The following is a 16,140-nucleotide window of genomic DNA, read 5'->3' on the forward strand; positions in this document are numbered from 1 at the left end:
ACACACGTCGAGCAGGTAGACCCTATTAGTTTCTCCTAACCAATGAAGTAAAGTATTTACATAATAAATAATTGCTTTTAACAAGAAAATGGTTTACATACAATTAACTTTTCCTATTTCTCTTTTTGTTCCTAAAACATCCTTCCCATTGCGATTTGTTTATATATGTACATGTATATTCAATAACTGAATAATTAGCCCTATTACATAGCCAGAAATGTAGTAACGCGAGTTATTATAATAATTGCTGCCTTTATTTGCTGCATGTGCATGTACATCCCTGTTGTCTACGATACAGTGGATGCGCTATGCGCCCGTGATCAAGGTCGAGCTCTTCTACCGTGATTGGGAGCTAATATCGTCTCATCCCTGGTTTAAAGGCTAGAAATGCCCGCGCTGAACATGTCTCCTATACGCGAATGCTGGTATAATATCAATTACAAGGGTCACTTCCCGCTTTCTTTCCAATCCTACAATCTTTCATAACTTAATTTCCTTTGTCATCTTCCTTCCCTCCGCGTTAGGCTGACCATCTGTCCGAGAAGTATCAAAACTGGCTCCGTGTGTTGCCTCTATCGAGAAGAAAGAGCATTAGAGACAACTGTTGAAATGCAGAAACGCCTACGAAAATATGAAATATAATATTGAGAATATTTTATATTAAGTTCATCCGTTAGCGCCGCGTACAAAATATAGTAATATGATACTTGAAGATTTCTCTTGGAATTGAAGGTATACCTTCGGCGCGGAATGCTGATGCAATAAACATTTATTTAATAGTGCTCCGAATACGCTGGTAAACTTCTGAAACAGGAAGCTGTAGGAGAGGAACTTGGATCGCATTATTTACGTACAAATATTGACTGTCTTCAAAGATTCCAGTATATTGCGTGGGGAATGTGACATTCGTGAAAGGTGCTGGAGACATAACGTTTGATCGGCAGTAAGCGGACCGGGTACCTCCTATCTTAACAACTTCAGACCTGAATTTATGGGGGGGGGGGGGAAAAAAAAACTGGTTACGTAATCATTCTGGGGATCAAAAATTCCCAAATCAAGTCTTCACAGAAAATAAAAATTAGGGGACAATTTTGACTCCTGTGGCCCCAAAATTTTAAATTTAATTTTTAATTCAGGTATAGAAATGTTTCAAAAATAATATTCTCCATTTCTATCACACCGAATTTTTCAAAATATTTAAGTGTCGAAGACATTCCAAAAAAGAAAAAAAGAAACATACACTATAACGTACACTAGGCCTGAAGGGGTTAACACATTTAATTAGTGATATTTACTGTACCCTTTCTCTAAAGTTGTTGGAAGTAGAACAATGAAACTTTTACAGCGTATTTCTGACACACTTATAAGTAACCGAATGGTAGAGTTTTAAAAAATAAATTCATAATTTCTTTCTGAACATGTAAATTATTGCCCCATTTTTTGCTATATTGTGTCAAGGAATCTGCTTTAAAAATAATTATTTTTAAAAATACCACTGTGAATTTATGCTACAATACCAACTAAATATACACAGAAAATTTGAAATAAATTTAACCACTAGAAGCTGAGATATGGTACACTTTATAGAGAAAAATACAAACTTACGGAAAATGACTGCCAAAGTTATCAAAACACCCAACTGCATAATCCTGATCTTAGATATATTTTTTTTTAAATATATTTCCGTAGCCTAATATTAATGTGCATAAATGATATACCGTTGGAAAGAAGATTTTTTCAGAGAATTTAAATAAAAAAAAAAAATGAAATTTTGAGCGTATTACAGGGTTCCAGTCCCCTTGTGAGGAGGGGGGTATATAGCAGGTAAAAAAATGCAGATATGAAAGTACTTAACAGTATTTGAGTGAGAGAGATGAATTGTGAGGCTGTGTATTGGGTTGACGTTAGGAGAGCAAGAAGACTTCCGCGGCTTCTATATGTGTAGACGGCGATATACCTTGGGGTCCCATAAAAGTTAGGATTTATTGAAGTTTTTCGAGAAACCTCTGTGCCAATCAGTTAAGTAAGATATATATTTTTTCCTTTTATTTGTTGCAGCGGTGCCTTTTCTGAGGTGCGCCTGGCTGAGAGCAAGGAGAAGCCCGGCCTCATGTTTGCTGTAAAAATCATCGACAAGAAGGCGCTTAAAGGAAAAGAAGATTCCTTAGAAAATGAAATAAAAGTTCTGAGAAGGTGAGTCGAGATACAAGTTCTTATTACATGAAGGTCACTGTCACCACCGCTCGTGTTGCCACATGCTTATTGTTCACATCCTCGTGCTGACGATTTTTTTTCTCAAACGTTGAACCAGTTTGTTGCGTAAAATGCAGGGTTCACACTTTTAAGTTTTAACTACATGTTCATACACTTTTACTCACTGGTGTAGCTGTGAATCTTATAGGTTATTAGCATTATCATTACAGATAGATTTCAGGTGTATACAGATGTTTAGCAAATATTATTCAGGAGTTACCATATTGTTTTAGAATTTCCTGTACTGTTATTTCTGTTAGATTGGATGATTATAAGCTTAAAATAGAATATTTAATTGCGTGCTGACATAAATGTGCCGTGTAAAATAAAGAGTGACTGAGAATGAAAGATACATACTTTGAGTAACTGATGGTAACAATCACTGTGAAAATTTCTACCGACTTGTATGTTACTCCAAATGGTTGTCCAGTTAAGGGTAGAAGTACGAAATAATTATGATGGCAAACTCCCTTTTCTTATATCGGGACATCAATTTATTTTTACGAACATTTATAATATTTATCTGGCTATACCTTTTGATTAACGGTTGAGAATCGGAAACAATGTTTGCTACCCCCTTCCACGACCGGAGTTTGATAGTACTAGCGTAAAATACAAACAGATCACTTTACTAGGTATAGGAGGGAAGAAACGTAGTGCATCCATTTGCGTAAACTAGAAAATATCACGATTCTGAGTTTGATCATTTTCGTTAGGTTTTTGTTTAATCAAGATACAGTACAGTATTGACAATAAGTGTTTTACTCACTAACTGAACTATCCATGCGGACGTATTGATTGTGTAGTGTATATTATACTGTCTACAGCACATTAGCATACAATATAGAAAATACATTTAAATTGAAAAATAATCAAAATCTGGATATTTAAACAAATTCTCGAAAATGGTGGCCGTTCTTTTCGATACAGGCTTCAGTTCATTATTATTATTTTTTTTTGCATATTATTGCACTATTTTGTACCAAATTCGTATTTACAGTTTCGTCCTTTGTACCTGAAAACAGTAACTCATGTTGAAATAATTCTATACCTACTCTATAACAGAGTACCTTACGTACTGTAATTCAATTCTGCCCGATCCGCACAGATAAATTTACTCAGACATGCTATCTCTCTCCGTCAAAGTGGTTATGTAGTAGGTTTGTAGAAAAGGAGGAAATTATGTGACAGTTAATTATTTTACGAGGCCCTTTTATTTACATTATTTTAAAAAGTTGTATAATATTACGTAGACTTACAATTCCTAACAGCAAATGTTTTCAGAAAAGAGCACAGACAGCCCAGCAACTAACCTGTACAGAGGGGCCAGCACAAGCCCGTGGGGGAAACTGACACGTAACTAAAGGGATGCATAGAATCTTTGCGAAAATATGATTCAATATTGAATGCTTTCTCTGTCACTGGAAAACGCGACCATATTTCTGGAACGTATTCTACTCGCTCAATACTGTTTACTATGAACGTAAGACGACTTTGACTGTATATGCGGCCTTGATTCTGTATGTGGACGGGTGACGTTTACAGAAGGGGTGAGAGTGAAGTATATTAAAAAACTCAGGTACAATAACAATTGAAGTAAAAATAAAATGATGTCCCTGTACAATGCTGTAAGGTTTCGTATATGGACAGCTCAGAAGTCAATCAGTGTAAGTTACTAAATATTCAATTCTGAGATGCTGAGCTTGAGGGATTCTTTATGACACATTTCTTGAAGAGCATATTCAATTAAGTCAGTAGTATGATTTTTTAACCATGAGAGAGCAGCACATATTAGGGCTTCTGAAAAAAATCACGTAACATTTCAGTCTCTATTCAAAGTACATCAAGAAAATTTTGTACTTTGGTGTTGAGACTCGTGTATTTGATTCAGATGTTTCTCCAGTCATCGGAACCTGTAACTTCAACTTTCAACTGAACACACATTCAAATTAGTTTGAGAGTTTTTTTTGCCTTTATTTACTTCACCCAACTTTTAAAATGACGGAGCAAATTAAGATATTACATACATCAATATCAAATACAGAGAAAATATGGAATAAATTAACAAAACGAATCTAAGAGCGACAAGAGATACAGTGAACTGACAAATATAAAAACTGTAATAACAATTAATGGAATAGCACAATATTAAGTTCTTAATTGTTTTTAATTAAGGTAATTATGTAAATGACCATTCAAAAGTCGATAGCACTACCAGTACTTCTGAAGAGACCGACCAGAGATGTGATCACAGTGATGATGCAGATGACTATTGTGATTAGAAGACCTAGAATTAGACTAGCCAGAAAGATGTTTGAAAAAAGTTCCGTGGACAAAAACAGTAAGTCAGTGTAGTCGACAAAAACAATAAGTCAGTCTTTTTTGTTTTTGCCTCCGATATTCACATTTATTACGTGACACTTAATTTACTTCAATTTTTGTCACACTAGATGAATAACCGATTAGTTAATGTTTATAGCTTAATGGGATTTTGGAATAAACACTATAATAAAACCCTCATTTTATCTTTTCCTGTCCACACCTGTGGAGTAACGGTTAGCACGTCTGGCCGCGAAACCAGGTGGCCAGGGCTCGATACCCGGTCGGGGCAAGTTACCTGGTTGAGGTTTTTTCCAGGGTTTTCCCTCAACCCAATATGAGCAAATGCTGGGTAACTTTCGGTGCTGGACCCCGGACTCATTTCACCGGCATTATCATCTTCATCTCATTCACACGCTAATTAACCTAAGATGTTGATAAAGCGTAAAATAACCTACTAAAATAAAAACAAATCTCTTTCCCTCCATTTGATGACTTACAATGATTGGCTTTTGAGTCATCTATATCATAAACCAACTTCCGATAAGTAGCTCACTAAATGACCAAAGGTAAATGGCCTTTGTCGGAAGACAAGAAAGGTAATTGTAGCAACTGCGCGAAATACACGAAAACGCTAAGATATTAATTAATAATGTTTAGTGTATGGCTCACTAAGGTAGATGATCGTTAACCCATTTATGCCCACTGGGTCGTTAACAACCCAGTGATCATAATTTGTATAAAATATCCCGGTAGTGTTATATTGTGACTTCTATAAATTAGGTTGGTAACTGAGAGTGTTGTCTTGAGTTATAAACATCTGTGTTTGATTAGTGCTGCACCATTCACATTTTATTTGAAACTATCTCTCAGCTTGCGTAATTGACTAGAATTCTGCAGCACACAACTAATAATTTCTGTTTGTTGGCATGGAGTGTGGCTCATTGTCGAGCTTCTGAATACGGATCTAAAACATCAAAATGTAAGTAATACAATATATCCTGATAGCATTGTAACAGTTATAGTAATATAGCAACAATGACAATAGTTTTTTAGAGTGGGTCGTTAACGACCCAGTGGGAAAATGAGAGGTACCATTTGGTCGCTTAGTAATATTTCTGTTTATATGATTCTTTTTCGTTAGTTATAGTTTATTTTTGTTTTGATATACTAGGAAGGGACTGAAAACTCATGAAATAATATCTGAACTTGAAGCAACAGACACGAGGAGCATATCTGGAGAAATTGATGTTTATATTGCACCACCTGTACATGGAGAAAGCGATGGGGATTCTGGAGATGAGGAGTGTAGTAATCCAGACTGCTTGACGAGGACATTGTTGGAAGCAGAAGCTGAGGTAAGGTTTTCAATGAAACAAGCGATGATGAACATGATTCCCCTGAGTCTACATTGGAAGCTACGGAATTGTTGGAAGTAGAAGCTGAGGTAGAGACTACAACTAAAACAAGAGGAGATAAAAACTATAATCCAAGATCTGTACTGAATACAAAATATATTCCGCAGTGAAAGAAGGGTCAGACCCTCCCTAATTTTCCACCAGATTATAATCCTGTCCAGTCGAGTCATCCATTATCACTTCCTAAAGACAGTCATCCAGCTGAATATTTTGACAATTGTTTCAAATGAGTTTGGCGTGCACCCTATAGAAACAGCATATCGGTACTCAGCCAAAGAAAAGAAGAGGATATCCATTACACAATCCATATCATCAAGAAATACAATAGTTTTATGGGAGGTGTTGATCAGATGGATCAAAACATAGCAGCATACAGAATTGGAATAAGAGGGAAAAATGGTATGTTCCAATTATTTTGTGGATGTTTGATGTCGCCATGAATAATGCATGTTAACAGCAAGATCAACAAGAATTTCTTCGGATAATTTGTCATTCAGACGGACAACTGTAATTGCTATGATGCAGAAATATGAAACACCAGTATCTTCACCGGGGCTCAGAAAGCATCTGAATGTGGGAAATATGGTCGCAGGTCCAGCACGTCGCAATGCTGGACACTTGCTGGCGGTTGGTCAGCCACATCGCCGATGCGCTGTCTGTAAAAACAAGACTACTAAACGCTGTTCCAAACCTTCATGCCCGGCTCCGCTTAATGACAAGTGCGTCAGAGAATTTCATACATAACATGGTAATTATGTGTTTGGATAATATTGAGTCATTTATATTTTATTATACGTATTTTTATGACTAAACATTATGTGAATATTTACTTCTGCACTGTAGAATTATAAATATTACATGTAAAACGTCAATAAAATGTTGATTCAATAACACAAAGAAATAATATTCACAATTACTGTCGTTACATGTAGTAATTTAGATATAAATAAAAAGAAAGAAAAAATGTATATCAGATTTTCCCACTGGGTCGTTAACGACCCACCCTGAAAAAGGGCCTAAATGTAAAGATTCATCTGTGTTCGCTCATTTACAATTAAAAATGTATAAAAACAAAAACTATGTGTGACATTCACAACATTTGGACAAAAATAAAGTTACGGGCATAAATGGGTTAATATCGCTATTAACATCAACATATACCTCGTGTGCGAAGATCCTGCACTGTTCTTTCAAGATCACCTTGTCTTTCCTTAATGCTGATGGCAGCATAGAAAACGCAAGAAAATATCTAGTCTTTTGTAAATGCACCGCTCACTTAAACATCAGTTTTCATCCACTTAGGTTTACAAACATAGGCCTACAGAATGAAGTCTGGAAACTTTGGTGGCTATAGCGACTAATACATTGATCAGGAAAGTTTGGTGTAGATAATTCGTAATCCATGGATATAATATAGGAGATCTCCATTATGCAATGATATGAATTCACTTACCTGAAGGGACATCATCAGGTGGACGAGTGCAATAATTTTGTAAATATTCTAGCTACTATTGTCTGTAAATCCTGTTCAAAGACAGGAATTCCTGTGAGCATTATTTTGATATAGGGCTATAGGCAAAACCATTGAAATTCAGAGATATGTTCATATGAATTTATTCCTCACAATGCCAATGCTATCTCAAGTATTGGTCGTTTTCCCGCATCCCTGCGCATGTACTAGATAATGTTCATTTACTTTAATCGTGCTGCTTACATGTTTTAAAAGTTAACATTAGAATATAAGGCGTTTGACGCTTTCAAACTGTTTTGACATTTTTACGTCTTCCCTTTCCTTTGATCTCTCTGGGAAACGAGGGCACTATCTGTAAAGTAAATGGCAGATCATTAGAAGATCGCTGATTCGTTCGCGGGAGAATGATTTATATTGAGGTGTGGAGTTAGCCAGCCCTCTAAAATGTATTAAATGGGTTCCTATCTCGATGGAGAGTAAAATGATGGTGGAGAATCATTCTAGCCACTTGAATTACATTCAGGTAAGCGGTATGAAGTAACAAACTCCATCTTGTATAATTTAGTTGCGTGTTGCAGACAATTTTTTTTATCGTACTCGAATTCTCGTTTCAACAAAGAATGTAATTTTCTACGTTACTCGACTTCTCATTTTAATGAAGTAATTTTCTGCTTCGGAATTAACAGTATTTATCTTGAACAAGTTATGTAGACTAAGAAAATTATATAATCAAATTAATGTTTGTATCTTATTTAATTAGACATAACGTTAAATAATTACATAAGCTACTGTTACTAATTTCAACATTAACTCTACGATGCCGAGAGAAATGACAATGCTCGTGTAGAAAGTATGTGAAGGATAGGAGTTACTATTCAGTAAAATTAGCCACATTTAAATCCAGAAGAATGTAGAAGAGGGAAAACAATTTAGGTGGCATGATACTTCGTTGTAGATTTGGAACAGGCCGGTAGTCTAATCGATGATGATGATGATGATGATGGTTGTGGTGGTGATTGTGGTGATGGATTACTTTCTTTCGTTTGTTTCTGAAATGGTTAGGTGGGAGAGATTCTGCAGTGAATTCACGTCTGGTTTGTTAATGCGCTGTATTAAGTTCTTTGCAAACGGAAAGCTGAGAGGAGGTTCAGTATTGTAAACCTCGCATAATTAGCAGCTGAGAAGTAAAGCTGGGATCGTATGCAAATGATTACACGCTATACAATCCATAATAACTCAAATACTAATTGGCATCCGAAAATCGCTCTCTATAATGTATTGAACTCGACTACGTTTGAACCGTCATGCTATATTTCCATTTACACATTATCAGTTTTAACACTGAAATATTTTCAAACAGACAAGAGAATCCGAAAAAAAATGTCATATTCGTTCTCTACTGTAGTATTTTCATATTGGATTATGGAATCACATCGTTAATAGAAGTTTGAAGAAGCTGCTGCTGCTTATACATGGTGGAAGGGAACCTATTACAATAATTCACAGAGGTAATAGATCAAGTCAATGCGAATAAGTTTTGTGATACGCCTCACAGTTTTGAGAATACGAAATTTAACGTATTGCAGCCATAGCCGGAGAGAGAACCGTTTCCTTGTGGGGGGGAGCAAAGCAAAACCATAGAATCCCGATATAAAGAGGTTACGGGGGATATCATTTATTATTCCCCTGTTATAGCTTGACCGTGGTACAGTATATCCGAATACGATCATTTCTGTAGTGGTTGGGAAAAGTGGCAGAAGTCAAAAATGTTAATTTTACAGCCGAAGGAAAAAAACTATCTTCACACTTGTTTATGTAGATTTGATTTTCTTCTGTATGAATTATTCTAATTTTGAAAAATACTTATGTCTCTATTCGCAAGCGAGCAGATGTTCCGTAATTTGTCAATAAATTAATATAAAATATTTGTGGAAACTGACTTATGCCACTTTTCCCAAGCACTGCAGATTTAATAAAAGTATTTTTGGGGTGCATGTTTTTTATAGCGTTACATCCATATCCACGATGTTTCGGACCGAGATATATAGGGCTTCAACTGTAGGTCTACTACAAATTATAATGGGGCATAACCATAGGCAGAGTTATGGAAGGGTATGTGGGAGCACTGCCCCCCCTCCAAAATTTGTCTGAACTTATTTTTTCTATTAACATTGCAAAATATTGAATTCAAAAGACTTTTCTTGCTTTTGTTTATGAATGGGATATTATTTGTAAATGCTACCAGCTTACAATCTTCCTGGAAAATCTTTGGACTATGGTTGTTTTATGAAAACTACTGAAAATGTACACTCCTATAACATTGGACTATGGTGTTTTTTTCACTAACACCTAATTCAGTAGATGGTCGCTGCAGACTTCTAACACAGGAGTACAGGCTGTTGCAAAAGAAACATTACAGTGCTTCCATTCCTCATACGAGGTATAGAAATTCTTATACATTCAGAAATTTAAAATAAATATTATAGTATAGACCAGCGGTCGTCAGCACAGAGTACGCTAGGGCTAGTCTCTCTTACCCGCGGAAAACGCAGTGCACAAGGGTGCACTCCGTAGCTGCTAGCGGGTATGCTCTCTCTATCTCTCCCTGTTGCGCGACAGTGCACAGGGGACAGCACCGCGTACCCTTTGCACATTTCAGCGAGTGCTGACGACCACTGGTCTAGACACATGATCTGAAGACATTAATTCGTCAATTTAAGCACAGAAACTTAATCATAAACAAAAGCAAGAAAAGTCTTTTGCATTCAATATTTTCTAATGTTAATAGAAAAAAAAGAGTTCAGACAAGTTTGGGAGGCAGTCCCCCCCATGCTCCCCCCCCCCATAACTCCGCCTATGGTTGCAACACTGCAAAGAGTAGCGGTGCCCTTTTAGGTCATTGCTCGGCAGTGGGGGTGAGTGTAACTACAATGATCCAATCCGCAAGACTTGCGAGAGGAGAATGTTAACAAAAAAAAAAAATCTGGGAAATATATAGCACTATTATATGGTTAAAATAGAAATAATTGACATTATAGAAGAAAATCTAGGGTGCTATTCATAGACATTTCGCAGCACGCGCTACGAGTGTACTAAGCTAGCCCCGGCTATCCACTGGTTACTAGTACAGAATTCAAATCATATCCTATCGCTAACACTGGTTTATGAATACGAAAAACGCTGATCATTCACCGGCAGCCCGCGCTAAAAATGCCTATGAATACGGCCCCTAGAAAATATAGCGAGCTTATACCTAAATAATATCAGAATTTTGACAGTATCTGAAAGATAAGAATACAGATGTTGGTCGAAAAAAATGTGATCAGTTTGAAATTATTTGAAATAGAACGGGTCGGATCCTGTAACCGATGATGATGATGATGATGATACCGACATTGACGACGACTTTCTATTACAGTAGAGGACCCGAACCGACGCTTAAAAATAGCGCATTACAGTTTGTTACTATTCCTGATGGAGTTGGGAAATGTTGAGTAACATGATTGGATTGGAGCAGGAAGTCCGACATAGCCTCCTATAACCTGAAGCAATTTCATTTACAGCTTACACCTTAAGCGAGAGATAACCTGCGTATGGGATTGAATTCCCTCGAGAGTTAAACTCTTTCAAATAACTTACTATGTTCTGGTTTTACTGCTTCCTAAGGTACTCTCACGAAACACAGTAGGCCTATTTGGTTTCGGGCTTACAATATTCGCATTAGTCGTTTCCTTTGCTGTATTTCAATATGTGAAAATTAAAAAAAAATTGTTGTCACAATAATTGTGATAAATTAGAAGGGAATGTCTTTGTTTAGTTGGTTATTTAACGACGCTGTATCAACTACCAGGTATTTAGCGTCGATGGAATTGATGACAGAGAGATATTTGGCGAGATGAGGCCGAGAATTCGCCATAGATTACCTAACATTCGCTTAGGATTGGGGAAACCTCGGAAAAAAATCCCAACCAGGTAAGCAGCCCAAGCGGGAATCGAACGCGCGCCCGAGCGCAACTCCGGAATGGCAGGCACATTAGCCGACTGAGCTACGCCGGTGGCTGTTATTATTGTAACATTGTATAGCTTTATATTAATGTTATGTCGTTATACCGGTAACTTATGGGTTGTGGGCCCTATGTCGCGTCCTACATTGTTGAAAAGTAGGCCTATCACGGCTTGTGTTCACACATTTACTATTACTCGACCAAGGCCAGTGGAGTCCTGCAGCCCGGGGCGCCACTTGCACTTCTCCTGCGTTAGTATAGCGTCATCGAGTTAGTTCGCATTACGCCCGCGTATCCACTCGCCTCGGTCGAGTAATATAAAACTTTATTAGTTGAAATTACCACGCTTCAACTGCGATGATTTTCTAACGTCTGAATGAAATGAACGTTATAATATCAACGAAATGAGTCCAGAGTCCAGCGCCGAGAGTTTCCCAGCATTTGCTCTTAATGGGTTGAGGTGTAAACTCCGGAAAATCTCATCCAGATAAGTTACAAAACTACCTTGGATTTGTTCATACACAAGGTTCGGAAATTCAGATCCGACTGAGGGTGATAAATACCCTGAGCTTTGCTACTTTGGGAAGGCAAGTACATTCGGGAAGCCCTTGTCGTCGATTTACATCACTTAAAAGGACTCGTTCTAAATGACGAAAGTCAGGAAAAATTTACCGGTCATCTTCCGGTAATGTCAGAATATTTAAACGGGCACAATGGCTTGGGTGTGTGCGTGCGTGCGCACGCGTGTGCGCGTGTGTGTGTGTGTGTGTCGCCCCAGCGTACAGTTACAATCCACACCATAATAGTGTCTATAATCGAAATTTAGCTTTCTATTGCTATATAACAATACAACTTCTGAAGTTATCATTTCATAAGTATTATTTAAATTATATTGTGTACAGCGAAGTGCCTGTTATTACTGAATTGGTATGATGGATGACAGATGAGATGAAAGGAAATAGCCGCATTGTTTCCGCGAGGCTGGCACGTGCTCTAGGAATAGGAATTGGAATAATGTGGCTGCAATATTTGCTCTATGCAATGAAAATCGCAAGATATTTTAATGTATGAATAATGAGCGAGAGAAGCGGCGATGTACAGTATTAAATTTGACCCTTGGAAAACAATGTGATAGGCGTGGGTGAAGTGAAATGTGTGTCGGATTTTTTATGCGCTCCTGTCGGACTTGTCCGACTAATTTGTGCTAAGCTCAAAGCTTGCCGCCTGTCGTTAATGATGATAGTTAATGATTTGTCATAACATTTTCATACTTTTGTTACATTTATGTGTACATAATAGTTGAAGAGTTGCAAAGGTATTAATACTGTTATGTCGGTATTATGATATTTATGAGATTTAAACAAAGAATTACCTTAAATTATTGCCAATGAACACACAAACAGCGGTTACTGAACTTGGGGTGGTGGAAATTGCTACGATCCTATTATTGGAAATGCAGAAAGCTCGAAATTGTGAGTTTACTTTATTTTACTTTACTGTTTATAACTTACATTACATCCTACATTTATATTCATTACACTAGCAAAAATCATAAGCCTATATTCGCCCATGTCTAAAATGACCGCCAGTCGCCGCGGACCCCCACCTGTCTCTCGCGCATGCGCGGTGTCAACTCAAGGCCGTGCTCGCATCGTAGTCGTATATCCGATCGAACGAAACCACTTTTATTTCATTCGTGTTATTAGCCACGAAATTATAGTGTTGCAGTGGATCACCCTGCAAACGTTACATCGCCCTTTTCAGTCCTGTGGCCCATGTTTCGGTCTGATTTTCAAGACTTTTTCCGTATTCACGTCCAAAGTTTGAGTCAATTAATTTGTAGAGATACGGAATTAAAAAATGGACTGAGTCTTCATAACAGTCCTCCTCTATGTAAGCAACAAGTTTCGCAAGGCTGTCCATAAGTAGCATACATTTAGCCGCCCTTGTTTACAGCACATGCGCAATGCGGTTTATCTGGAACTTTATAAAATTAGGTGGCCCAAATTTTGTTTCTGGGTTTGTACAAGGGTATATTAATATAAATTAATACTGTTATAGTAAACAATTTAGTCCTTCTTATAGACGTGTAATAGTAATATGCGTTACAAGAGCGGTATGTTGAAGTTTTCATGTTCGAGGAAAAGTTTGAAAAAGCGAAACGTAGTTGAGCTTTTTTAATTTCCGAGAATTGAAAGAAAACATACCGCTCGTGTATCGTACATTATTTTGTGCGAAGATCGTTTATTACATACCTGAAAGAGGAATTTCTAATTAGTTGCAATGAAATTTCCATCTTGGTTTCTGTTCAATGACGGCAAATTTGTAAAACAAAAATATCTATCTTCAACATTGTTGCTTTAAAATGTTTTCTGTGTTTACTATACTCCAGCAAGCCGTGATATACGTCTGTCTTTTTTTCCCCCAATCCATAAATGCGAACTTAAAACAAACGTAAGGTTATGTAATGATTTATTTTTCATTTTAATATTTTAACAATAATATTTATATAACATATTGCAGTAATAACATCGGCATCTGGAATCTAGTTGATTTTTTCACGGCTTCCTTAATGTTACTTGCATCACGAATCCGGTAACTTTAGTGGAGTTGTAGAGTTTACTTAATTTCTGCAAATATTTAAAAACATAATTAATAGTGCAATTTAGGTGAAATTGCAGTGGTAAGTTTCCAATTTATAATTATTACTATATTAAACATCTCTAAAATAATATATGTTAGAGGTCTAAAGCAGTAAAATCAATATGTCACTTAAGCGGTAAGAAGAGGGAAATTGTTATGTGTGTTAGGTTGGGAATACTGAATGTCGAATGTTAGACTTACCGTGGATTGGTTTTCTGCGGAAACCAAGCAAATACGCACGATCTCGCACAAAATGTACATAGGGCATAGGACGTCTGTTAAACTTAATTGGTAATACAGTGTAACTATTTTGTAATGAATTTGTTTGAAACGGTAGAAATAACTTCAACTTAAACGTCAAAATCCTGCAAAATTTTGTTTAAAAAAATCTTTCCAAAATGAGAAACTATGTAAAAATAACTTACTGTGAAATTCGCATAGCTTTGTGTTTTTAAAATTTCTATTATGGTTTATTTAACGACGCTCGCAACTGCAGAGGTTATATCAGTGTCGCCGGTGTATCGAAATTTTGTCCCGCAGGAGCTCTTTGAAATGCCAGTAAATCTACTGACATGAGCTTGTCGCATTTAAACACGCTTAAATGCTGTCGACCTGGGCCGGGATCGAACCCGCAACCTCGAGCACAGAAGGCCAGCGCTATACCCACTACACTACCGAGGCCGACTCTTTATGTTTTTAATTTAATTTTGCATGTTAATCTTTTTTTACCTTTACAGTCAGATGAGAGTTTTTTTATAACCTATTCGGACAGAGGCCCACCTTCGAGACAACACAGGACAACCAAAACACACAGTCCCTCCGATGATACCAAAATTAATTCCTTCATTGAAAGCGTCGGAAACCGAACCTGGACCTCCAGTTCAGGAAGCGCTTACGACACCGTTGATTCACCAAGGCAGACAAATTATTCTTCAGTACGCGAAATTTCTACACTATTTTGTTGTGTTATTTCTTTAATTTCATACAAGCTTCGTCTTCCGAAATCGTGTCAGAACATCTCGCACGAATTTAGTGAATATATTATCTTTATCTGGCTTCCGTGTATGTCTCGTGCATTTTGAAGAACGGAAGCAATAGCATGCTTTACATTCTTTGTCGGTATTATAAGAATACACTGACCACGAACGTTTACATGTCACCAGTTGCCGAGGAAACCTACTTTATTACGATCTTTCCTCTTCTCAAGTCACCTTCGTGTAGAACGCTCGCATCACAATGGAGTGGTACTCTTCTCATGAACATTGGTTTGCGGAACACGTATTTATATCATGACCGTGGCTCGTAGTGTCATTCAGTTGTAAGTATTGTCTGGTCTCCACTTTCTAGACATATTATCGTACCATTACTTCCTCATATACAAGCAAAAGTAGGAGGTTCAGTGATGTAAAATTGATTGAGAGATTTTCTCAGAAATACACGTTTTCAGAATCCCCAGTACCAAGAAAATTGACTTAGGTAATGCTGTCTAGCAGTCTACAACCACTACCAGACAAGTGATTTTGTTTACATTGACTCTAAGAGTTACCATATCCTGGAATAATGTACATGAAACCTACTAACTTTAATTTTAATTGGTTATTTTACGACGCGTTGTCAACTACTATGGTTATCTAGAGTCTGAATGAGATGGAGGTGATAATGCCAGCGAAATAAGTCTAGGGTTCAGCGTCAAAAGTTACCCATCATTAATTGCTCTTAATTGGTTGAGGGGAAACCCCCGGAAAAAAATTTGGACCAGGTAACTTGTCCGAACCAAGATTTGCCCGGGCCCGTTCGTTTCACGTTCAGTCATGCTAACCGTTATTCCACTAATTTGGACCACTAATTTTTATTAAAAATAGAATGATTCTTTGTCATATCGGCATACAATGGCCAACATTTCGAATCATATCCAGTGATTTTTTGTGATCCGTTGTATTGAACATAAATATCTGCACATGGATACGGAAATTCCGACTTAAACTAAATCCAGAAAAATCACAGTCAATCATTGTGGGCCATTCACGTTTGT

General features: G+C 37.1%; 1 protein-coding gene across 4 annotated transcripts in view; it reads left to right on the plus strand.

The window, feature by feature from the left end:
- Window positions 1-16,140, plus strand: part of CaMKI (Calcium/calmodulin-dependent protein kinase I) — a 940,598-nt gene that overhangs the window by 252,160 nt on the left and 672,298 nt on the right. For all 4 annotated transcript variants that reach the window (XR_011334309.1, XM_069837369.1, XM_069837370.1 and 1 more), the window contains exon 2: window positions 2,059-2,193. Coding sequence is in view for 3 of the 4 variants with exons in the window: in XM_069837369.1 (XP_069693470.1) it covers window positions 2,059-2,193 (135 nt within the window). In the remaining variant the exon portion in view is untranslated. The remainder of the gene's footprint in view (window positions 1-2,058; window positions 2,194-16,140) is intronic.

The sequence above is a fragment of the Periplaneta americana genome, chromosome 10 (genome assembly GCF_040183065.1).
Source record: "Periplaneta americana isolate PAMFEO1 chromosome 10, P.americana_PAMFEO1_priV1, whole genome shotgun sequence".
Classification (NCBI taxonomy): Eukaryota; Metazoa; Arthropoda; class Insecta; order Blattodea; family Blattidae; genus Periplaneta; species Periplaneta americana.